Source organism: Oncorhynchus tshawytscha, unplaced genomic scaffold (genome assembly GCF_018296145.1).
Source record: "Oncorhynchus tshawytscha isolate Ot180627B unplaced genomic scaffold, Otsh_v2.0 Un_contig_5665_pilon_pilon, whole genome shotgun sequence".
In the NCBI taxonomy this organism is placed as follows: Eukaryota; Metazoa; Chordata; class Actinopteri; order Salmoniformes; family Salmonidae; genus Oncorhynchus; species Oncorhynchus tshawytscha.
The window spans coordinates 74012-98565 of NW_024609774.1; the positions used below are offsets into that span (position 1 = coordinate 74012).

The 24554-nt window shown below is 42.0% G+C and overlaps 1 protein-coding gene across 1 annotated transcript in view; it reads left to right on the top strand.

Annotated features, from left to right (window-relative positions):
* The first annotated feature begins 2826 nt into the window (after nt 1-2826).
* The window catches only part of usp36 (ubiquitin specific peptidase 36), a 34083-nt gene continuing 12355 nt past the window's right edge, over nt 2827-24554 (top strand). Inside the window, 12 exon segments of the mRNA XM_042317873.1 lie at nt 2827-2963; nt 12481-12761; nt 13060-13281; nt 14355-14465; nt 19891-19993; nt 20144-20211; nt 20431-20501; nt 20841-20923; nt 21037-21148; nt 21373-21513; nt 23155-23255; nt 23716-23845. Coding sequence (XP_042173807.1) covers nt 12494-12761; nt 13060-13281; nt 14355-14465; nt 19891-19993; nt 20144-20211; nt 20431-20501; nt 20841-20923; nt 21037-21148; nt 21373-21513; nt 23155-23255; nt 23716-23845 — 1410 coding nt within the window. The 5' untranslated portion in view covers nt 2827-2963; nt 12481-12493.

Here is a 24554-nt window from a genome sequence, read left to right on the forward strand (position 1 = left end):
CATCTGATGTGTTTATTTACTTGTTCAGCAATTGTGCAGCAGAATTTATATGACACAATATTTCACCCATTATTATAATAATTATTATTATGCCCATATTTGAGTTGTTCGTCATGCTGAATTTTTATGGTGGTACAATGGCTCCTCCTGCTGACAGATCTATGTGCCTGCCCGTGTTGACTGTATTTGATTACAGAGTGCCCTCTGGAATACACTGGAAATGTACCATTATTACTACATTCCACATGAAGAAAGTGGTCAAAATCACGGGATGGAATAAACTGTAGTGTAGGGGTCATTGAAAATGGTAGAGGTCCATGAATGTTTATGTGACAGTTCAAGGCTATGTTAAATTCAAAAGTTCACATTCTTAATTGAGGGCATCTGTTATTTGAGATTGCATGTGCACAATAAGTGATTCATATTCTTACATAAAACACATTTAATTGGGGGGGGGGGATATGATACATTTATTGAGAAATTAAAAACAAGAAATACATAATAACATGCCATAATTCATGTTGTTACATAACAGCCAAGCACTGTGTTTTCAATTATATCAATCAATGAAATCCTCTGGATTTCCAGCACGTTACCACAGATAGAACAATGCCATATGTTTCACCGGATGTATGAATCTGAGGCATCCGTTTGGCGTTTCCACTCACCACCAAATATGATGATGAGAGGAAACCCAGTGGCCGGCAGTGGGACAAGATGGAGCGAGATGGATTTTGGGCGGCTCTGAGCACTTGTTGGCTGCTTTTCCTTCACTTTGCAGTCCAACTCATCCCAAACCATCTCAATTGGGTTGAAGTCGGGTGATTGTGGAGGCCAGATCATCTGATGAAGCACTCCATCACTCTCCTCCTTGGTCAAATAGCGCTTACACAGCCTGGAGGTATGTTGGGTCATTGTTCTGTTGAAAAGCAAATGATAGTCCCACTAAGCGCAAACCAGATGGGATGGCGTATCCCTGCAGAATGCTGTGGTAGCCATGCTGATTAAGGGTGAATTCTAAATAAATCACTGACGGTGTCACCAGCAAAGCACCCCCACACCACCACACCTCCTCCTTCATGCTTCACGGTGGGGAACCACACATGCAGAGATCATCATTTCACCTACGCTGCATCTCACAAATACACAGCGGTTGGAAACAAAAATCTCAAATTTGGACACATCAGACCAAAGGACAAATTTCCACCAGTCTAATGTCCATTGCTTGTGTTTCTTGGCCCAATTAAGTCTCTTCTTATTATTGGTGTCCTTTAGTGGTGGTTTCTTTGCAGCAATTCGACCATGAAGGCCTGATTCATGCAGTCTCCTCTGAACAGTTGATGTTGAGAAGTGTCTGTTACTTGAACTCTGAAGCATTTATTTGGGCTGTAATTTCTGAGGCTGGTAACTCTAAAGAACGTATCCTCTGCAGCAGAGGTAACTCTGGGTCTTCCTTTCCTGTGGCGGTCCTCAGTTTCATCATAGCGCTTGAAGGTTTTTGCGACTGCACTTGAAGTAACTTTCAAAGTTGTTGAAATTTTCCGGATTGACTGATCTTCATGTCTGTTGTTTCTCTTTGCTTATTTGAGCTGTTCTTGCCATAATATAGACTTACCAAATATGGCTATCTTCTGTATACAATCCCTATCTACCATTCCAGTGTTTAATTGCTATATTGTAATTACTTCGCCACCATGGCCTATTTATGTCCTTAACTTACCTCATTTGCACTCACTGTATATAGACTTTTTGTTTTCTTTTGTTCTACTGTATTGTTTACTGTATGTTTTGTTTATTCCATGTGTAACTCTGTGTTGTTGTATGTGTCGAATTGCTACGCTTTATCTTGGCCAGGTCGCAGTTGCAAATGAGAACTTGTTCTCAACTAGCCTACCTGGTTAAATAAAGGTGAAATAAATCAAATTCAAATAAAATCTTGTCACAACACAACTGATTGGCTTAAGAAGGAAATCAATTCCACAAATGAACTTTTAAGAAGACATACCTATTAATTGAAATGCATTCCAGGTGACTACATCATGAAGCTGGTTGAGAGAATGCCAAGAGTGTGCAAAGCTGTCATCAAGGCAAAATATATTTTGATTTGTTTAACACTTTTTTGTTTACTACATGATTCCATGTGTGTTATTTAATAGTTTTGATGTCTTCATTATCATTCTACAATGTAGAAAATAGTAAAAATAAAGAAAAAACCTTGAATGAGTGTGTCCAAACTTTTGACTGGTACATATATACTAGGCGGTGTCAAAGGAAGGCCCAAAAATTTGTCAAAGACCTCCAGTCACCCAAGTCATAGACTGTTCTCTTTACTACCGCACGGCAAGCGGTACCGGAGCACCAAGTCTAGGTCCAAAAGGCTCCTTAACAGCTTCTACCCCCAAGCCATAAGACTGCTGAACAATTAACCAAATGGTCACTCAGACTATTTACATTGACCCCCCCAACACACACACACACACACACCGTTTTTACACTGCGGCTACTTGCTGTTTATTATCTATGCATAGTCACTACCCCTACCTACATGTACAAATTAACTTGACTAACCTGTGTCCCCACATTGACTCGGTACCGGAACCCTCTGCATAGGGCCTCGTTATTGTTATTTTATTGGGTTACTTTTTATTGAATGTTTTACTTGAGTTTTTTTAGTAAATATTTTCCTAAATCTATTTATTAAACTGCATTGTTGGTTATGGGCTTGTAAGTAAGCATTTCACGGTAAGGTCTACACAGGATGTATTCGGCGCATATGACAAATACAATTTGATTTGATTTGCTAACCTGCATTTTCATTGGCTTCACAAATCTGTCAGTCATGCTTGCCCACACCCTCTCAGAATGCAGCATGGGGGAAAGAATGTAACACAATTAAGGAACTGTAGCCAGGCAGAGTGTCTTTATCGCCAAACAGTCGTCGTTTTCGGATGATTGAATTTAAGGTGAGTGTTACTAATGATATTTAAGAATGATCAGTCTATCGATCTGTTTTTATAAGGACTAAACATCTGACGGATATTGTGAGGTTGGGGGGTAGCTAGCTAACCACATTGCAGCATCGAGACGCCACGTTAGTCGTTAGCAAAGTTGCTAACCAGAAAGCTAGCAGTAAACAGTTAGCTTGCTGATGTTACGTGGTTATTTTTGTTAGCTAGCTAGTTACCCATTCAGTGTCAGTTTTCACTTGTTACAAATAGATACATGTAACGAATAACGTTAACTATTCTCCTTCATCTAAAGCCTGTTTGTTTATCGGCTAGTGTAGTAATTAAAGTTACGTGTTTCCAACTCGGATGCTAGCTAACGTTTGCCTCTCCGTGACCCACAGTACTCCGCGTGGAGACATTTTGACCAGACCAGGTTCGACTAGCGACGATAGAAAAGCTCATTACATTGCATTGGTCAAGCTGGCTAGCTAAATAGCAAGTTAGATACACAGATAAGTACATATTGAATGAGGCCCCATAACAATTAAATAAAGATAATGTCACGGAAATAGCAATGTATTTGACTCGCTTTGCAGATTAGTTCACGTTTGATGGCTAAGCTAGCTAGAATGTCTAGTATCTAACCTGGCTTTCTAACTATGACTTACTATGTAACGTTAGTAGTTACTACAGCCAACATGGCTGGCTAGTTAACTTGCTCTGTCTGTAAAATCTTTGCTAGCGACTTCGTCGCCGTGTCTTATATAGCGAACTAACAATCTACAAACACATGTTAACTTTGCAGTAGATGCCCGGAAGCTAGTGAACTATGGTATTGTTGTACTTAAGGGGCAGAGCGCGAGCTAGTAAACAGTATATTACTGGAATAGCTAGGTTAAGTTGCTAGCTACACTTCACAATCCCGTGCATACTTTTTTTGTAAACACTGGTCAAGTCTCAGTCAGGGAAGTTTGCTAGTTTCCCGACAGAAGTTCAGTGTTTGAAAATGTCCATGTCCAGCAATGGGACTCGCTGGGTTTATAGCCGATGTTAAGACTTCAGATTCAGCATCTTCCATGCTGAACCTCCTAGTCGAAACATATGGACTATTTGGCTTTATCAGAAGCCGGTTTGTAATACTAACAGTTAGCTATTTGTGGCAAGTAGCTAATGCTGGACATACACCACACGACTAATACAATCGTAACAACTTGGATGTGCTCACATTTACATGTCTCCTTGTCCCAAATCTTTAATTCCATCATTCTTCAACCCCAGGACTGTGGTGCTCACATTACACAATGATTCCTTAGTTGATCCCCCTGCGTTTCTATTGTGGTAGGGAAAAATGCCGACACGCTAACGTTGAGCAGCTTTGTTAGTGTTGAGATAATGTGCACATTATTATGTGCAGAAAGATCCCAAAAGACATGGGTGCACAGAATATGGATAATAATAAATTCGATTTTTTGTTTATGTCATGGTAGGACGCAATGTAATATTGGTGGAGTTTGTTTTGCATGGCCCGGTGCCCCGGGTGAGTGGAGATTTTACTTAAAGACCCTTGGAATCTTCTTAAATGGGCGCAAATGGCTAAGCTGTAACACCTGACCATGTAAAATGAACCCGTCCATTGAAAAGGCATCCACCAATCAGTTTTCCATCACCTTGGTCCACACGGTGCGGGTTGTTTTTGCGTTCCTCTTCGCCATCATTGTTTTGGTTTCATATGCTGAGTGCTCATTGGGCATGGCCTGCTGCCAATAGCCAATCGCATCATAGTACTGCTCATACTACAAGATGGCAAAATTGCGTGGTGTATGTTCAGCATAACCAGTCTCGTTGTTGTGGGTTATTGCTGTGCATACACTACACAATCTTTGACACGTTTTTGCTGTCCCAGACACATTTTCATGTTTGAGATGAAATCCTATGAACTTGGGCTAGGATCAGGTCATTGGGACTCGTGTAGTTTGAGCGGGTCAAGGACACACTGATTTTGACTGTTCCGTTCTCCAGACCCCCGGTGGGATGTCCTGATTTAATATTCGGGCACATTTTGGTTGTATCTTGTAGTATGAGGAGGGATACGATGCGATTGGGCACAGCATGTGAGACCCAAACAATGACGGCAAAGATGAAACCAACAGCTACCACGGCCACAAATTGAAAATTGTCCGTATTGTAAAATAATTCGGAATAATAGAAGAGTAGTAGGGTTTAATATCAGATTTTAAGATGAGAAATTGTGGAAATAGGCAGGATTTACCCATAATTATGACAGATTGGTAGAGCTGTGGAGAGAATGCAGCTGCTTAAATGTTATGTTTTCACCTCCAAATCCCAACCATTTGAGGGTCTGTATTTTGCCCCTCAGTCTCTTTTTCTGATGTTTTTTGCTAGGGTTGCTAAGGGTTGGAAACTTTCCGGTGAATTTGGGGAATTTTGTGTAAATTCATCAAAAAATTAGCTTATAACAGCAAACCTTTTTTTGTGGGATACATGTAAGGAAATTCTAGTCTAATGACATATTTTGGTTAAACTATGCCCAATTCAATGGAATTGCAACCCTCTGTATTGCGTTCTTCCATCACATGTACAGCTGATTCTGAAGATCTTGCACACTAATGAGATGCAATTGAACCCACACTACTACACTGTCTGAGCCAAGGACTACATGCTTTCTGTTAAGTTTTGATTTACAATACTGGGTGGGGTGAATATATTTTATGACATACATCATTTTAAAAAACTAGTAAATTGTAGCCTACGGCAAAGTGTTTAAATCATTTCTAACATGTGAATAATTTCTGCTTGTTAGTTTTAACTTGCTTGAGTCTACTGAGTGTTAATTCACCTGTTTCAATACATGTTTCATTCTAAAACATTTATCTTACAAAGGAGTTTAATCTAAATGCTTAAATAGTTATCTGTACATGGAATTGTATTTGTTTTTAAATTCATTTTTCTAATCTTTACAAGAAAATGCCATGGGCCCTATCTGATGTGTGGAGACATTTCACTGCAGCTAATGTAGAAGGAAAAGCGGTGCACATTTGCAAATACTGTGCCAAATCATATGTAAAGAATGCAACAAAGATGCAGAATCATCTGGCCAAGTGCATTAAGTTCCCTCAGCGCTCACAATAAGCAACCTCTGACAAAAGTCCCTCTACTTCTATTTGAGCTGAAAATGATGAATCAGACACCTTATCAATAGCAACAGCTCATGGGCCTCCTGGAATCAGAAGTTTTTTTTGACTCATTGGAGGAATTTAGTCAGAGAAATGCTGCTGAATGTCTTGCTCGAGCTGTGAATGCAACTAGTTCACCTCTGATGCTCACAGGCAATGTGTATTGGAAGAGATTAATGAATGTTCTTCGCCCAGCATACACCCCTCCAACCAGACTACTTATCTACTCATTTGCTGGATGCAGAGTTCAACAGAGTTCAAGTGAAAGTCAAGCAAATCATAGAGAAAGCAGACTGTAACGCAATCATCTCTGATTGGTAGTCAAATGTTCGTGGGCAAGGAATAATTAACTACATCATCTCCACTACTCAACCAGTATTCTACAAGAGCACAGACACAAGGGACAACAGACACACCGGTCTCAACATTGCAGATGAGCTGAAGTCAGTCATCAATGTCCTTGGACCACAGAAGGTATTTTCACTGTTGACAGACAATGAAGGCTGCTTGGTCTAAAGTGGAGGAGTCCTACCCTCACATCACACCCTTTGGCTGTGCTGCTCATGAATTGAATCTGCTTCTCAAGGACATCATGGCACTGAAAACAATGGATTCACTCTACAATAGAGCCAAGGAAATGGTTAGGTATGTGAAGGGTCATCAAGCTATATCAGCAATCTACCTCACCAATCAAAGTGAGAAGAATAAGAGCAGCACATTGAAGCTGCCCAGCAACACCCGTTGGTTGGGGTGGTGGTGTCATTATGTTTGACAGTCTCTCCAAGAAATAGCCATATCAGTCTGCCGATATGGACAGCCCCGTCAAGAGGATCATCCTGGATTATGTATTTTGGGAGAGAGTGGTAAGCAGCCGGAAACCTATAGCAGTAGCCATTGCACGGATTGAGGGAGACAATGCCATCCTGTCTGATGTTCACTCTGCTTGCAGATGTAAGCGAATAAATCCGTACTGCCCTGCCCACTTCACTGTTGCGCCAAGCAGATGAAACGGCAGTTCTGAAATACATCAAGAAGCGTGAAGACTTCTGCCTGAAGCCCATACATGGAGCAGTGTACATATTTGACCCCAAGTATTCTTGCAAGAGCATCCTGTCTGGTGCAGAGATCAACAGGGCCTATGGTGTCATCATTAATGTGTCTCGCCACCGTGGCCTGGATGAGGGCAAGGTTCTTGGCAGTCTGGCCAAGTACACATCCAAGCAAGTGCTTTGGAATGGAGATGCAAAATGGTAGTTGTGCCAGGTTATCTCATCAGCCACCAGGTGGAAGGGACTTTGTGGATCTGAGGCTCTTTCCCCTGTTGTCTCCATCATCCTCCAAATCCCACCAACATCAGCTGCCTCAGAGAGCAACTGGTCCTTGTCTGGGAACACACACACCAAAGCACGCAACAGGCTGACCAATGCAGGGGTTGAAAAATTGGTGGCCATCTGGGCAAATGTGAGACTTTTTGAGCCTGACAGCGAGCCATCCTCAACAGGGTTGGAAAGTGAAGGTGAGGCCTGAGAGTTTGATGTTCAAGAGGTGGACGTTGAGGAGGTCCAGGGAGAAGACATGGAATCCCGAGAGGAAGACAACCAAAGCTTTAGTTTCTATACTATCATTTTATATGTATGTATGTTGAAAATGTTTCTGGGAGATGCGATGGATCATTGGCGATCATTCAATATTCCCTTTTTTTTCTTTCAGTGAAATCATTCCATGTAAAGAGTCAACTCATTTAAAGTTCAATTCATAACTAAATTGTTTAAAAAATATTATATTGGGAGGATTTAATAATTTACAATTGTTTGTCTACTTATAAGGTGTATGTTTCTGTCTCCATGTGATATGGTAAATATATCCAAAGGGAAAGTATCCAATTAAAAAAAACATATATATATTTAAATTATATTAATATTAGTTTGCATATATTCCCAAAAAGTTTCCACCTCTGAATATTCCCCAAAATGTGCAACCCTATATTTTGCAAATAATAATGTGCACACTTATAAAGGCAGTAGCTTGCTGTTTGCATGTCGGCATTTTTTTGTTTGCAAACCATAATGGAAAAATACTTTTTTTTATTTTTTTATCCGATTGCCACCACAACTTTATTAATTCACTTAATCGATCTTACATCTCTCTGAAAGATGATCTATTGCCTCTGCAAACTGACTCTGTGTGAATATGGATCATGGGATGCTCATGTCTCCACCCTACCAACGGGAGTTGTTGACCCAAAGGCAGGTGACAAGCTTGGGTCCAAAATATTCCCATAGAAATGCCTTGGGCGTATTATGGCGAAAGTGAGACCTCTCACTTCACCTCTTCTCTTCCTCTCTGATATGGCCTGGGGCTGCCCCCGCCTCATGAATGATGTCATTACTGGTTAAAGAGCGAGCACACACTTTTATAAAGTAAGTTACTTCTATGCAGATGTTGTTTATCACTACAATAAAATGAGTCCCAATTGGAAGGGAAACAGATTGTTTGCCATCTGTAGCCCCATGAAATCAGCCAAAACAAGCTCAACTCAATGCATTCTCTCACTCCTATTCAACATGCATTCCCCTGTATTGTGAATAGGCTACATCTTGATTTGACCACTTTATCAATATATTTACCATTGAAATAAATGAAGTCAAAGTCAAATTGATTGTATACTTGATTTAATTAATGCATGCATGGCTGTCTGAAAAATGTTGATGTGAAAAAGTTCAAATGTGTTTATTGCACTCAGGATGCCTAGTGATTGAACAGACAAGTAGCTGAGTTTCTGTCTGGAAGTGCTATTCTGTGACTTAGGCTAATACGCCTTTTGTTGCCGTGGTATCATTTTGGTATTGACTATTGTGATACTAATCCTGGTATCAGTATCTAAGTAAAAAAACTAAAGTTTTCTTGATTGTGATGTCATTAAAACAGTATCTAGTGTCATGGGTCCACAGCGTCTCTGACAGTGGCATAACGTTCTGTGTGGTAGCCTCGCCTATATGGTCCAATGGTTGGGTAGAACAGCACCCCTATAGAAACGGTTTGGTGAATAAACTGAAAATCCCTGTAGGTGGTCCACCCATTACATCTCACTGTGGGCTGTGTGATTGTTAATTCTATCAGTAGCAGCACATGAAGGTTAGTCTGCCCTTGTGCGTGTGATGCTGCATGTGCAGCCCCCCTGCTCTCCTCCCTCAGCTACGTCACTGCCAGATCTAATGATGAGTCAGGCTCCCTCCCTTTTCTCCATCAAGTGTGGGTTTGAACAGAACACTGCTCTGTGACTGGTCCATCCTGTGTCTGTGTGCTGTTGACCAAGAGCTGTTCCCTCTCCCCGGTGCGTTTCAACCCCTCAATGGCAGCATGCTAGTGCATCACTAACATATAGCACTATAGTTTGCTGGTCGTACATAAAGTTGACGCAAGGTTTGTGTAGTAGTCCTTTGTTTACGCTAAGTGTGCTGGGTTTTTAACAGCTCACCATATCTTTTGAGTTAATGGAATGTAGCCTATTCAATCATTCTCAATTCTCATCCTGACTATTCCAGCTAGTCTATTTGTAGTAGACTTAAAAAACATTTATTTATTTTAATATATTAATCTTTATTTCACTAGGCAAGTCAGTACAAATTATTATTTACAATGACGGCCTACTGGGGAACAGTGGGTTAACTGCCTTGTTCAGGGACAGAACGACAGAATATTATATATTTTTTTAACCTTGTCAGCTCGAGGATTCGATCCAGCAACCTTTCGGTTACTGGCCCAACGCTCTAACCACTAGCCTACCTACTGACCTAGTCTTGCCTATACAGTGGGGTAAAAAAAGTATTTAGTCAGCCACCAATTGTGCAAGTTCTCCCACTTAAAAAGATGAGAGGCCTGTAATTTTCATCATAGGTACACTTCAACTATGACAGACAAAATGAGAACAAAAAATCCAGAAAATCACATTGTAGGTTTTAATGAATTTATTTGCAAATGATGGTGGAAAATAAGTATTTGGTCACCTACAAACAAACAAGATTTCTGGCTCTCACAGACCTGTAACTTCTTCTTTAGGAGGCTCCTCTTGTCCTCCACTGGTCACCTGTATTAATGGCACCTGTTTGAACTTGTTATCAGTATAAAAGACACCTGTCCACAACCTCACAGTCACACTCCAAACTCCCCTATGGCCAAGACCAAAGAGCTGTCAAAGGACACCAGAAACAAAATTGTAGACCTGCACCAGGCTGGGAAGACTGAATCTGCAATAGGTAAGCAGCTTGGTTTGAAGAAATCAACTGTGGGAGCAATTATTAGGAAATGGAAGACATACAAGACCACTGATAATCTCCCTCGATCTGGGGCTCCACGCAAGATCTCACCCCGTGGGGTCAAAATGATCGCAAGCACGGTGAGCAAAAATCCCAGAACCACACGGGGGGACCTAGTGAATGACCTGCAGAGAGCTGGGACCAAAGTAACAAAGCCTACCATCAGTAACACACTATGCCGCCAGGAACTCAAATCCTGCATGAAACGTGGCTGGGTCTTTCAGCATGACAATGATCCCAAACACACCGCCCGGGCAACGAAGGAGTGGCTTCGTAAGAAGCATTTCAAGGTCCTGGAGTGGCCTAGCCAGTCTCCAGATCTCAACCCCATAGAAAATCTTTGGAGGGAGTTGGAAGTCCGTGTTGCCCAGCAACAGCCCCAAAACTTCACTGCTCTAGAGGAGATCTGCATGGAGGAATGGGCCAAAATACCAGCAACAGTGTGTGAAAACCTTACAGAAAACGTTTGACCTCTGTCATTGCCAACAAAGGGTATATAACAAAGTATTGAGAAACTTTTGATATTGACCAAATACTTATTTTCCACCATAATTTGCAAATAAATTCATTAAAAATCCTACTGTTATTTTCTGGATTTTTTTTCTTCTCATTTTGTCTGTCATAGTTGAAGTGTACCTATGATGAAAATTACAGGTCTCATCTTTTTAAGTGGGAGAACTTGCTCAATTGGTTGCTGACTAAATACTTTTTTGCCCCACTGTATGACAGTAGGTATAGATATGAGATATGCCATAGACTTCTTTTATCCAAAGCAACTTAGTCATCCGTGTGTAGATTTTACTCCTGGGAGTCGACCCCACTATTCTGGCGTTATTAAGAGCCATGCATTACCAACTGAGCTACAGAGGACCAGTAAGTATCTAGCCTATTTCACTACTCAGTCCCATATTAAGCACACAAGTGATGTGCAGTATAGCCGGTGTCTTTTTAAACCAACACTGTAGCTTTTCTTAGAGTGTAACCAACCTGGCCTGTATTCAGAAACATCTCAGACTAAGAGTGCTGATCTAGGATCAGCTTCCATCTGTCGATGTATTCATATTCACTAGAATATCTAAAAGGCAAACTTATTTGAGATCAACACTCCTTCTCTAACGCTTTAAGAAATTGGGCCCTGAGGTGAAAAAAGAATCAACGGTTACAACTGAATGAATAAAACAATTATAACTCAGATTGCACTTGGAATAACTGAAGGCATTCTGAGGACATGTACAAACAGCATAACTGTTACCACACCAGTCTTTCCTTTGTGACAGTGGACTGTTGGGTGGTTGCTGGTTGGTATGGCGATGACTTGATTGATGTAGGAATAGACCAAACATGAGTATCTGACCTGGTAGACAGCAGTTGTGCTTGTGTCGAGTCTCTCTCCCCGCTACACACACATGCACTAGCATGAACACACACATGATGCCCGCCTCCACTATCTTGCATAACAACAGAGACGGCTGCCAAGTCCCAGCCTGACTCCTCAGACACTCAGTCCTCTTGCCATAATATGCTGCTGCTCACATAATATGCCGCTCTCTTGCCGAAAAGCACCAGTTCCATGCTTACAGCCCGGGTTGCCAGTTTACAGTCTGGGTTGCCAGTTTACAGTCCGGGTTTACAGCCCGGGTTGCCAGTTTACAGTCCGGGTTTACAGCCCGGGTTGCCAGTTGACAGTCTGGGTTTACAGCCCGGGTTGCCAGTTTAGGAATCACTGACAGGAAATAGACATTCACTGCTACAGTAGCCTCTCTCTGAGGGAACGGTGACGTTGCAGTGCTGTACTGTGGAATATTTATTTTAGCCTCGATTTTAATTGACTAGTCTCAAACTGGCCTTACTGTGTGTAATTGTTCTGATTTTGTTTGATCTATACTGTAGACTTGTGTGGATTATGTCTTCATACGTTTTTCTGTGTTCTACTTGTCAGTGCCATTTCACCAGGTCAGATTCCTTGGTACATGTAAGCAAAGGTGATTCTGATTCCTGAATCCCACCCTGTCTCATCCACAGTGATGCTCAAACGATGCCTATAGTGGACAAGCTCAAGGAGGCCCTGAAGCCCGGCCGGAAGGACTCCTCGGCGGGCGACGATAGCGACCTCAATAAGCTGCTGGCCTCCTCGGCCAAGAAGGTCCTGTTGCAGAAGATTGAGTTTGAGCCGGCCAGCAAAGGCTTCTCCTATCAGCTGGACAGTCTCAAGACCAAATATGTGATCCTCAACCCACGCGGCAGTGAGGGGGCCACGTCGGGTCAGAGGGCCAGCACAGAGCCCGCTCAGATCAAGAGGCAAGGTAAGGCCGTTGACTGAGAAATGTACCCTCTATGAGCCATTCAAGAGGTTTGTTAAATCTAGTTTTCACTGCCACAGAATTAACACATGTCGATATTCTTAATCACCCCCACTGTCTTAACCTTTTTGGTGGAATTGAAGAACAGCTCAATTCACCATGAGTGTTTCTCTCTACTGGGTTTTTGGCGACGTGATCGAGTTTGGCTGAATTGTTGAGTTTGTCTGCTGAACTATTCTCAATGGCTTTTCTGAATTATCCATGCAATTTCTGTAATTAATCTCACTCCTCCATCCACCAGTTTCAGACAACCAGTGTGGGGGCCAGAGTGATGGGATCCCCGCCCCGCAGAAGATGCTCTTCCCTGGGAACAGACTCTCCATGCGTTGGGAGCGTGTCTACCGGGTGGGAGCCGGCCTCCACAACCTGGGCAACACCTGCTTCCTTAACTCCACTGTGCAGTGTCTCACCTACACACCGCCCCTGGCAAACTATCTCCTCTCCAAGGAGCACAGTCGTGCCTGTGAGTAGTTCAGTTGACCTCTGGTTACATACCTTTTGAATGGCACAATATAGGCGTTGTAGTGCAAAAACATTAAATGGGTCAAAACAAATCTTTTGCTTCTAGTTTTTGAGACTAAACAGGTCCCCTAAATGGACAAACATATTGTCTAGAAATGACCTCAAAGGTTGGATGGAAAGGGGCTCATGTCCAACAGCTCTACTCCCATGAGTAAAAGGGGACGCCTAGTCAGTTGTTCAACTGAATGCATTCAACTGAAATGTTTCTGAAAGCATATTGTTGCTTAATTAAAAACAATGGGTTTGTGTGCATTCACAATATAAGAAATTGATTCATTATGTCATAAGCCAAACAGCCAACATCTGACACACACAATAAGCAACGAACATATGTTTAAGAAAACTGTTGTGCTGGAAGTCAAATAACTTCCTCAGTTTGTTGGTGTAATGACGGTAACTTGACTTGGCCAGTCTGTTGGGGGTATTGACGGTGACTTGGCCAGTCTGATGGGGTAATGACGGTGACTTGGCCAGTCTGGTGGGGGTAATGACGGTGACTTGGCCAGTCTGATGGGGTAATGACGGTGACTTGGCCAGTCTGGTGGGGGTAATGACGGTGACTTGGCCAGTCTGGTGGGGGTAATGACGGTGACTTGACTTCGCCAGTCTGTTGGGGTAATGACGGTAACTTGACTTCGCCAGTCTGTTGGGGTAATGGCGGCCAGTCTGTTGTAATGACGGTAACTTATCGCCAGTCTGTTGGGTTAATGACGGTAGTGACTTGGCCAGTCTGTTGGGGTAATGACGGTAACTTGACATGTCAGTCTAGTGACTTGGCCAGTCTGTTGGGGTAATGACGGTAACTTGACTTCGCCAGTCTGTTGGGGTAATGACGGTAACTTGACTTCGCCAGTCTGTTGGGGTAATGACGGTAACTTGACATCGTCAGTCTGTTGGGGTAATGATAGTGACTTGGCCAGTCTGGTGGGGGTAATGACGGTGACTTGACTTGGCCAGTCTGGTGGAGGTAATGACGGTGACTTCACCTCATTATTCTATTCCTGTGCATTTCAGGTCACCAGTCGGGTTTCTGTATGATTTGTATAATGCAGAACCACATCATCCAAGCCTTTGCCAACACAGGAAATGCCATCAAGCCTGTCTCCTTCATCCGAGACCTAAAAAGTAAGTAGTGTGCTTCTTGTTTAGCTGTTTTCCATCTATTGAGTTGGCGTTGGTTTTTCAGAGTTGTAAGTGGAAGCTTGTTTCTAGCAGCATTGCAGTTTTTGTTGTCCTGCAAGGTACATGATATTGATTGGCTGTTATATTCTTGATTTCAGTTTAGTTTCAGAAACACTAACCAGGTTTCCATCCGTCCTTTTTGAGATTAAAGTACGTCGGGGGAGAACAAATGTCCCAACGGGCCAGGTGGAAAGCAGCAAATGTCGCTAAACAAAATACGCTAGACACGGTGGGGATGGTTTTATGTCTAAGATGAATTATGTGACTAATGGAAATGCTTTCATGTGCCAATATTGCTATAATAACATAATATTGGAGTCACATGATGACATGTTGTGTAGTCTTCCCACTACGACTCAGGAAACCGTAGTTTACTACAGATGAAATAAGTGATGAACTTCACAGGGTGGTGAAAGTATAAGTTGTTGAGCTTGATCCTCCTTTCCAAAAAATATCCAGGTTCTTTTTCTGGTCATGATCGATGCTTGACTGGCGTTAGACAAATAAAAATGATCTCTCTCTCTAGTCATAATAATCATCATGTAGGCTATACCCTCACTGGATCTATGACTGGGCTGTTGTCTAGTGCTCATGTGCCAAGACCAGAGTGGGCTCACTCAGTATATGTATCTTTAGTGACAACCGTCAGTAGAGTGAAATATGCGATGGAAACCCATTTAACTCTTATTTATTTGGTAGAGTTGAAGTTGGAAGTTTACATACACTTAGGTTGGAGTCATTAACTCCTTTTTCAACCACTCCACAAATTTCTTGTTAACAAACTATAGTTTTAGCAAGTCTGTTAGGACATCTACTTTGCATGACACAAGTCATTTTTCCAACAATTGTTTACAGATTATTTAACTTATAATTCAAAGTATCACAATTCCAGTGTGTTAGAAGTTTACCTACACTAAGTTGACTGCATTTAAACAGCTTGGAAAATTCCAGAAAAAGATGTCATGGCTTTAGAAGCTTCTGATAGGCTAATTGACATCATTTGAGTCAATTGGAGGTGTACCTGTGGATGTCTTTCAAAGCCTACCTTCAAACGTAATGCCTCTTTGCTTGACATCATGGGAAAATCAAAAGAAATCAGCCAAGACCTCAGAAAAAAATATTGATTCATCTTTGGGAGCAATTTCCAAATGCCTGAAGGTACCACATTCATCTGTACAAACAATAGTACGCAAGTATGAACACCATGGGACCACGCAGCTGTCATACCGCTCAGGAAGGAGGCGTTCTGTCTCCTAGTGATGAAAGGTGCGAATCAATCCCAAAACAACAGCAAAGGACCTTGTGTAGATGCTGGAGGAAACGGGTACAAAAATATCTATATCCACAGTAAATCAAGTCCTATATCAACATAACCTGAAAGGCCGCTCAGCAAGGAAGAAGCCACTGCTCCAAAACCGCCATTAAAAAAGCCAGACTACAGTTTGCAACTGCACATGGGGACATAGATTGTACTTTTTGGAGAAATGTCTTCTGGTCTGATGACACAAGAATAGAACTGTTTGGCCATAATGACCATCGTTAAGCTTTGGAGGAAAAAGGGGGATGCTTGCAAGCTGAACACCATCCCAACCGTGAAACATGGGGGTGGCAGCATCATGCTGTGGGGGTGCTTTGCTGCAGGAGGGACTGGTGCACTTCACAAAATAAATGGCATCATGAGGAAGTTGCTTTATTTTATCCAAAATTTTCCATCTCAAGACATCAGTCAGAAAGTTAAAGCTTGACCGCAAATGGGTCTTCCAAATGGACAATGACCCCAATAATACAAAGTTGTGGCAAAATGGCTTAAGGACAACAAAGTCAAGGTATTGGAGTGGCCATCACAAGGCCCTGACCTCAATCCTATAGAAAATTTGTGGGCAGAACTGGAAAAGCATGTGCGAGCAAGGAGGCCAACAAACCTGATTCAGTTACTGTCAGGAGGAATGGGCCAAAATTCAACTAACTTATTGTGGGAAGGCTACCCATAACATTTGACCCAAGTTAAACAATTTAAAGGCAATGCTACCAAATACTAATTGATTGTATGTAAACTTCTGACCCACTGGGAATGTGATGAAAGAAATTAAGGCTGAAATATATCATTCTCTAATATTTTTTTGGGACATTTCACATTCTTAAAATAAAGTGGTGATCCTAACTGACCGAAGACATTTAATCCTAGTAATTCTACTGTCAGGAATTCTGAAAAACTGAGTTTAAATGTATTTGGCTATGGTGTATGTAAACTTCTCCTTTAACTGTCCGTGGAAATGTTGACCTACGTCACCACGCACAGCCTTTTATCCACAACAAGTACATTTGATGGAAACATCTTTGGTGAGAATGCGCATTTTGTTTATATGCAGATTGTTATTGTTGCGTAAGAATCTCACTAGTTGGATGGAAACCTAGCTAATGAAATGAGAACCAAAGAAATCTGATTTAGTATTATGTACTGCATGTTTTTCACTTGTTATTTACCCGTACATCGATTATAATACATAATCGTTCCGTAGATGGTGCATTGTGCCAGAGAACACCCTGGAGACTCAGTAGCAGTATGCATAAGGTGATGACATAACGCTGGTTGGAAGTGTCACTGTGACTGCAGTGCCTTAGTGAGGCTGTGACTGTTACATAGAGAGGGGAGGGAAGGTACAACCACCACACTGTTATTTAGAGAGGGGAGGAGGGATGGTACAACCACCACACTGTTATATAGAGAGGGGAGGAGGGATGGTACAACCACCACACCGTTATATAGAGAGGGGAGGAGGGATGGTACAACCACCACACTGTTATATAGAGAGAGGGGAGGGATGGTACAACCACCACACTGTTATATAGAGAGGGGAGGGATGGTACAACCACCACACTGGAGGGATGGTACAACCACCACACTGTTATATAGAGAGAGGGGAGGGATGGTACAACCACCACACTGTTATATAGAGAGAGGGGAGGGATGGTACAACCACCACACTGTTATATAGAGAGAGGGGAGGGATCGTGAGTTCAGGCTGATCTGAAGCCACAAATGCTCAGATCACTGCTAATGTCAGTAATATAATCTAAGCTTGGCACAGTAAATGACTGATCTTTTTTATTGGTTTAAGTTTGTGGAGACTTGGAGTGTGTTCTTCCGGCACCTTACTGTGGATACCTTATGGTGTGTGCAGTAGTAGAGTCCTCTAGTGAAGGGCTATTCTGCTCCTGGAAGGCAAAAACACTTCTGTTTTTTGTTCCTACCTGGTGTACCATTTCTGAATTCGTCCCATATTAGGAGAGGATGAAAACTAGAAGTGTTTTGGCCCTCTTGGAGCGACATTGAACAGCCCTGCGATGGGCCTGTGTCAGAGAGGCATTGTCCCCAGGGATCACCTTTCTCTTCTCCTTCTCTTGGTACTGTCCACCTCTTCTTACGTCCTGAATTGTACCTTCCCAATTGCTGCAATACCCTCTCCCCCATCCGGTGCTCTCTCTCTACGATGCCCTCTCTGTCTCCTTGTGACTGCGGTCTAGGAGTAGCAGGGTAGCAGCATTAGCACAAACCCACAGAAATGCTTACAATTTATCAACAGTCTGCTCTGCTGAGATGGTTGATTTTCCTTTAGCTTCCTCTGTCTCCTGGCTATAAGATTTTCACTCTCTCCCTCGCCTCTTTCGCTCCCTCTCACCAGCCAGCCTCTTGCTCTCCACACACCCACCATTTCCTCCTTTTTACTCTTTGTGGTGTCTCCTTCCCCCTCTATCTGTTAAGAGGAGACTGTAGACTGGTTCTCCCTCCTGTTAAAGGAAAAAAAACACATTCCTTTAATATACTGTGTTAAATAACACTGAGAACAATTCTAACAAATGTTTCATTTTGGCGTTTTAAGAAGGTTGGTAGCAACATGGAAAGTCCTTTTGGATATCTGTTGCAGTTGAATACAAAATCTGCAATTCTCTCTATGGGCTAGCTAGCTAGCAAACGTAGCTACACACAATAATACCGACGACAATATCAACATGTCACGTAGCTAGTTAGCTGTAAAATCGCCTTAAACTCCATTATCTATTTAGGCGTCGTCAATCTCACCATGTTCAATCTGCACATCAATGTGCCTCAGAGTGGAGTCTGACATTCGCAACGACATATATACTTTTAAGGAGATGGGAAATGTTGCTGAAGCATGTCAATGGGCCGCACGGTGCATTCTGGGCTATTCTGGGACAAGCTGCGCTCTCCAAGGAGTGAAGGGGAGTCTATAGGGCGCAAGCGCAACCCAACATTAGCACAAATTTGTCAACAAGAACTACATTACAAATCTTTTCCTAGACGTAAGATTAACTTGCTATTTGTAATATTGTATAGCTTTTCAATCATGGCGTTATGTAGTCTGGAGGAAAAAAGGCACGTTTCTCGACATTTACACTGACTTTGAGAAGGGATTGCGTGACGATTAGCTTAGCAACCACGTGACGCAGCATGACATCGTGAACATGTCTGCTGGGTGGGGTAATATATGTTCCGTCTTTCATTGGATTCCTATCTCCTTTGTATAATATCTCTGACGCCGGCACCATGCACTCTGGACTAAAGAGGCAGACTTATGACGCGCGCTAGATCCTACATGAAATGACTCATTTCTCCAGGTAGGAATATCACAAAAGTATGATCAATGGCTCATTGCAGAGAAGACATCCTCCCGAGTTACGACATTGGCCAGTATTGAAATCTGACATGTTTGATAGACTGTTTCATCATCTAAAAGTCTTATTCCTTTTAACTTCCAGTGTAGTGAGAGCTACTTCATCACAGTGCTACATCATACAGGCTGGATTTCTGCCTGCTTAAATTCCAATAACGCAGATACACATGAAATGACCAGAGGAATTGATAGAACATCACTCAGAGATGCACGAAAACAATAGAACATTCAAAATGGATGAACCTTTCCTTTAAGAGGAGACTAGCAGGTTGTGGAGTGTTTAGGTCTCTTTCTCCCTCCATTCAAAGTGGATGAACCTTTCCTTTAAGAGGAGACTAGCAGGTTGTGGAGTGTGTTTAGGTCTCTGTTTCTCCCTCCATTTAAAATGATGATACCCATTTGAATGGCTTAATGCCTCAGAGTGGTCTCATGCTGTAGGCCTGCTGATAATGGACAGGTCATTTCCCCCACTGAGGACAGTAATGTATTTTCACAGCACAGCCCATTAGTTACAAACAACGTCAAACCAACATCAGACAAAAACACAAGAAGAAGAAGGTTGGGTTGGGCATGCTGGTATTGTGTGCTCTAGATAGTTTCCCATGAAGCCATAAGGGACGGAGTTGAGGCTTTTGGTATTAATCTAACAAGGTGTTTCTTTTTTGCTCTTGCAGAAATTGCCAGGCACTTTCGGTTCGGTAGCCAGGAAGACGCCCATGAATTCTTGCGCTACACCATCGATGCCATGCAGAAAGCCTGTCTGAACAGCTACCCCAAGTAAGTTTGTCAAGTCATCTAGTGAAGGACATTAATTATACCTCACTGAAATGTGGATTGAATTGAATGTGGGTTTTCAGAAAGCCTCAATCTGTCATTTTTGGATGATTCTTTGTCTTTTTTTAATGTATTTCTCTCTCTGGGTCGTAGGTTAGACCGGACGACACAGGCCACCACATTGGTCCACCAGATATTTGGCGGTTACCTCAGGTCGCGAGGTACATCTTTCAATCTACTGTATTGCACAGTTGGTCAATTCCATTTCAATTCAGGAACTACACAGAAATTCCAATCCTCTTGGAACTGTAATTTGTACTTTCTGATCTGACTGGAATTCAAAATGAATTGATCCCAACCCTGCTACATCGATAAACTACTTTTGAAAGGCATATTGACAAATTGCCTTAGTGGATTAATTCTATATTTTTCTCTTTCAGTTAAGTGTTCCATTTGCAAAAGTGTGTCTGACACGTACGACCCTTACTTGGACATCGCTGTGGAGATTCGAGTAAGTTTCTTGCTTACTTTAAAAGTATCTTCCTCCTGTCCTTGAATACTTCACAAGCACAGATCTAATCAATCAATCACATTTATCCAGATACCCAGTCTAAAACCCCAAAGAGCAAGCAATGCAGATGTAGAAGCACATTGGCTAGGAAAAACTCCCTAGGCAGAAACCTAGGAAGAATGGTACTTATAAATTCTTGTCAGATCGGTGGTCCTATTGATTTATCCCTCGGACAGAATAAAGAGTTAATTGATGTGTGTTTGCTGTCCCAAAGTCATCAGCTGAATTCCTATTTGGTTTCATGCCTGTGTTGAGTAGTCTTCCGTCTGTCCTTTTCAGCAAGCAGCAAATATCGTCCGAGCCCTGGAGCTCTTTGTCAAGCCCGACGTGTTGAGTGGAGAGAACGCCTACATGTGTGCCAAGTAAGCTCTGAGTAATGATGATGTAACTTCTAACACACTGATATTGTAGACGTACACAAGGCCCACATTAGTGTTATAGACATTTTATAAACAACACACTTACACTTTATCAGGTGTAAGAAGAAAGTTCCGGCAACAAAGCGATTCACAGTCCACCGAACGTCCAATGTTCTGACCCTGTCTCTCAAGAGGTTTGCCAACTTCAGTGGAGGAAAAATCACCAAGGTAAACCTCTCGCAAAAATAGTCATTACTCTGTTTAAAAATGCTGTTTCAGTGCAACAGTTCTCACCCTAACTGGGTTGTAGTCCGTAGGGCACCATTGCAAAACACTTTGCAATGAAACTTTTTTTTTTGTGGACAAATTCAGGAAGTTCCTCCCCATTTTTAAAAACATTTGCTCCCTACTGAACATGCCCCTGATGCTTATCTCGCCTGTGTTTTTGTTAGGACGTTGGCTACCCAGAGTTCCTGAACATCCGCCCCTACATGTCTCAGAGCACAGGGGACCCGGTCATGTATGGCCTCTATGCTGTCCTGGTGCATTCTGGGTACAGCTGTCATGCTGGCCACTACTACTGCTATGTCAAGGTAAGGACATTGATGGTAGGCCTGAGACGGCACATTTGAGATGGATTTTGTTTGGAAGTCTGAAAGATAATTTACGTTTAGATTTTCACTGTCACTGTTCTATCAGAACGGTATGTTTGTTATCCTGTTAAAACCTCTTGATTCTAGCCATCCCGGATCCGGGATCGTGAATACAGCCTCAAGCTCATTACCATAACGCAACGTTAACTATTCATGAAAATCGGAAATGAAATAAATATGCTAGCTCTCAAGCTTAGCCTTTTGTTAACACTCATCTCAGATTTTCAAAATATGCTTTTCAACCATAGCAAAGCAAGCATTTGTGTAAGATTATTGATAGCTAGCGTAGCATTTAGCATTAGCATTCAGCAGGCGACATTTTCACAAAAACCAGAAAAGCATTCAAATAAAATCATTTACCTTTGAAGAACTTCAGATGTTTTCAATGAGGAGACTCAGTTAGATAGCAAATGTTCAGTTTTTCCAAAAATATTATTTGTTTAGGACAAATCGCTCTGTTTTGTTCATCACGTTTAGCTACGAAAAAAACCTGTATCCAGGAGTGTAATTATCCCCGCAGCTCATTAGCATAACACAACGTTAACTATTCATGAAAATCGCAAATGAAATGAAATAAATATGCTAGCTCTCAAGCTTAGCCTTTTGTTAACAACACTGTCATCTCAGATTTTCAAAATATGCTTTTCAACCATAGCAAAACAAGCATTTGTGTAACAGTATTGATAGCTAGCGTAGCATTTAGCGTTAGCATTGAGCGGGCAACATTTTCACAAAAACAAGAAAAGCATTCAAATAAAATAATTTACCTTTTGAAGAACTTCGGATGTTTTCAATGAGGAGACTCTCAGTGAGATAGCAAATGTTCAGTTTGTCCAAAAAGATTCTTTGTGTAGGAGAAATCGCTCCGTTTTGTACATCACGTTTGGCTACCAAAAAAAACGAAAATTCAGTCATCAAAACGCCAAACTTTTTTCCAAATTAACTCCATAATATCGACTGAAACATGGTAAATGTTGTTTAGAATCAATCCTCAAGGTGTTTTTCATATATCTCTTCGATGATATATCGTTCGTGGAAGTCTCCTCTCTCCCCTCAATCACATGGATCAATGCGTGCAGCTTGGAGATTACGCACCAATTTAGACAAAGGACACCGGGTGGACCCCTGGTAAATGTAGTCTCTTATGGCCAATCTTCCAATGATATGCCTACAAATACGTCACAATGCTGCAGACACCTTGGAGAAATGGCAGAAAGTGTAGGCTCATTCATGGCACATTCACAGCCATATAAGGAGACAATGGAAAACAGAGCCTCAAATTCTGCTCATTTCCTGTTTGAAGTTTCATCTTGGTTTCGCCTGTAGCATGAGTTCTGTGGCACTCACAGATAATATCTTTGCAGTTTTGGAAACGTCAGTGTTTTCTTTCCAAAGCTGTCAATTAAATGCATAGTCGAGCATCTTTTCGTGACAAAATGTTGCGCTTAAAACGGGCACGTTTTTTTATCCATAAATTAAGAGCGCCCCCTATATCCAAGAAGTTAATCTGTGTTTAGTCTCTACTGTGGCATGTCCCTTCACTTTATTTAGAAAAGCCCATTCATATTTCCGTTTTCCCAGGCCAGCAACGGGCAATGGTACCAGATGAATGACTCGATGGTCCATTCCAGTAACATCAAAGTAGTCCTGAATCAGCAAGCCTACGTTCTATTCTACCTGAGGTAAGACGTTAACAATATAGTTACCAGACCCGGGTCCAATACAGATGTCTGACAAGTTCAAATGCCTTTTACATTGAGACCTTATATAGTTACCAGACCCGGGTCCAATACAGATGTCTGACAAGTTCAAATGCCTTTTACATTGAGACCTTTTTCACGTGAGCCCTGAAAGTGTTTAGCTTAAGAGTTTACTCTGTTACGTTTTACATGACATTTGAGTCATTTAGCAGACACTCTTATCTAGAGCAACTTACAGTAGCTGGTCCCCCGTGGGAATCAAACCAACAACCCTGGTGTTGCAAGCGCCATGAACTACCAACTGTTAGAACTATTCCGTTGGTTCCGTTCTACACGACAAGCTAGATCAAGTATCTATTGCTGGTCTGATGGTTACTAGCGACTGATTGCAGTAGTAGCTAGTAACCATACACATTGACCATATCTGCTCTTTGCCTATTAGGATCCCAGAGACCAAGAAGAACGTGGATGGCCAGATCACCAAGCAGGGAATGGGGAAGAACGTAGCGACGTCAGAACAGTTCAGGAAGACCAACCTCAACAGACCCCTGTCCTCTCCCCAGGTCACCAAGGTATGGGACAGGCTGGCAGAACGGTCCGTCATCAGAATGTTTGAAAGCAATACGGTATGAATAGACTTGCTGCCTTCGATGTGATACTTTTATTGTCCATTTGCATGGAAATCAATACAATACAGAACGGTTCAAATAAGGACATATTAACTATACTGTCCTTACACAATGTAATATACCACTGTTCAGTAGCCTGATGGCTAATGAGATGAAGCTGGCCTTACACTATAATTAAGTGTTAAGGCTTGGGGGCGTGTGGTATATGGCTAATATACCACGGCTAAGGGCTGTTCTTATGCACGACGCATCGTGGAGTGCCTGGACACAGCCCTTAGCCGTGGTATATTCACCATATACCACAAACCCGAGGTGCCTTATTGCTATTATAAACTGGTTACCAATGTAATTAGAGCAGTAAAAAAATACAAGTTTTGTTATACCTGTGGTATACTGTCCGATATACCACAGCTGTCAGCCAATCAGCATTCAGGGCTCGTACCACCCAGTTAATAATATACATTATACCACTGTTCAGTAGCTTGATGTAAGCATGGTAAGCATTTCACTAAGGTCTATACCTGTTTTGTTTGGGGTATGTGACAAATAAAATGTGATTTGATGGCTGATGAGATGAAGCTGGCTCTACCTCTTTGTTCTGAACCTGGGGACTTTGTATCGCCTCCTGGATGTCTTGTATGGGGTGTTGTCT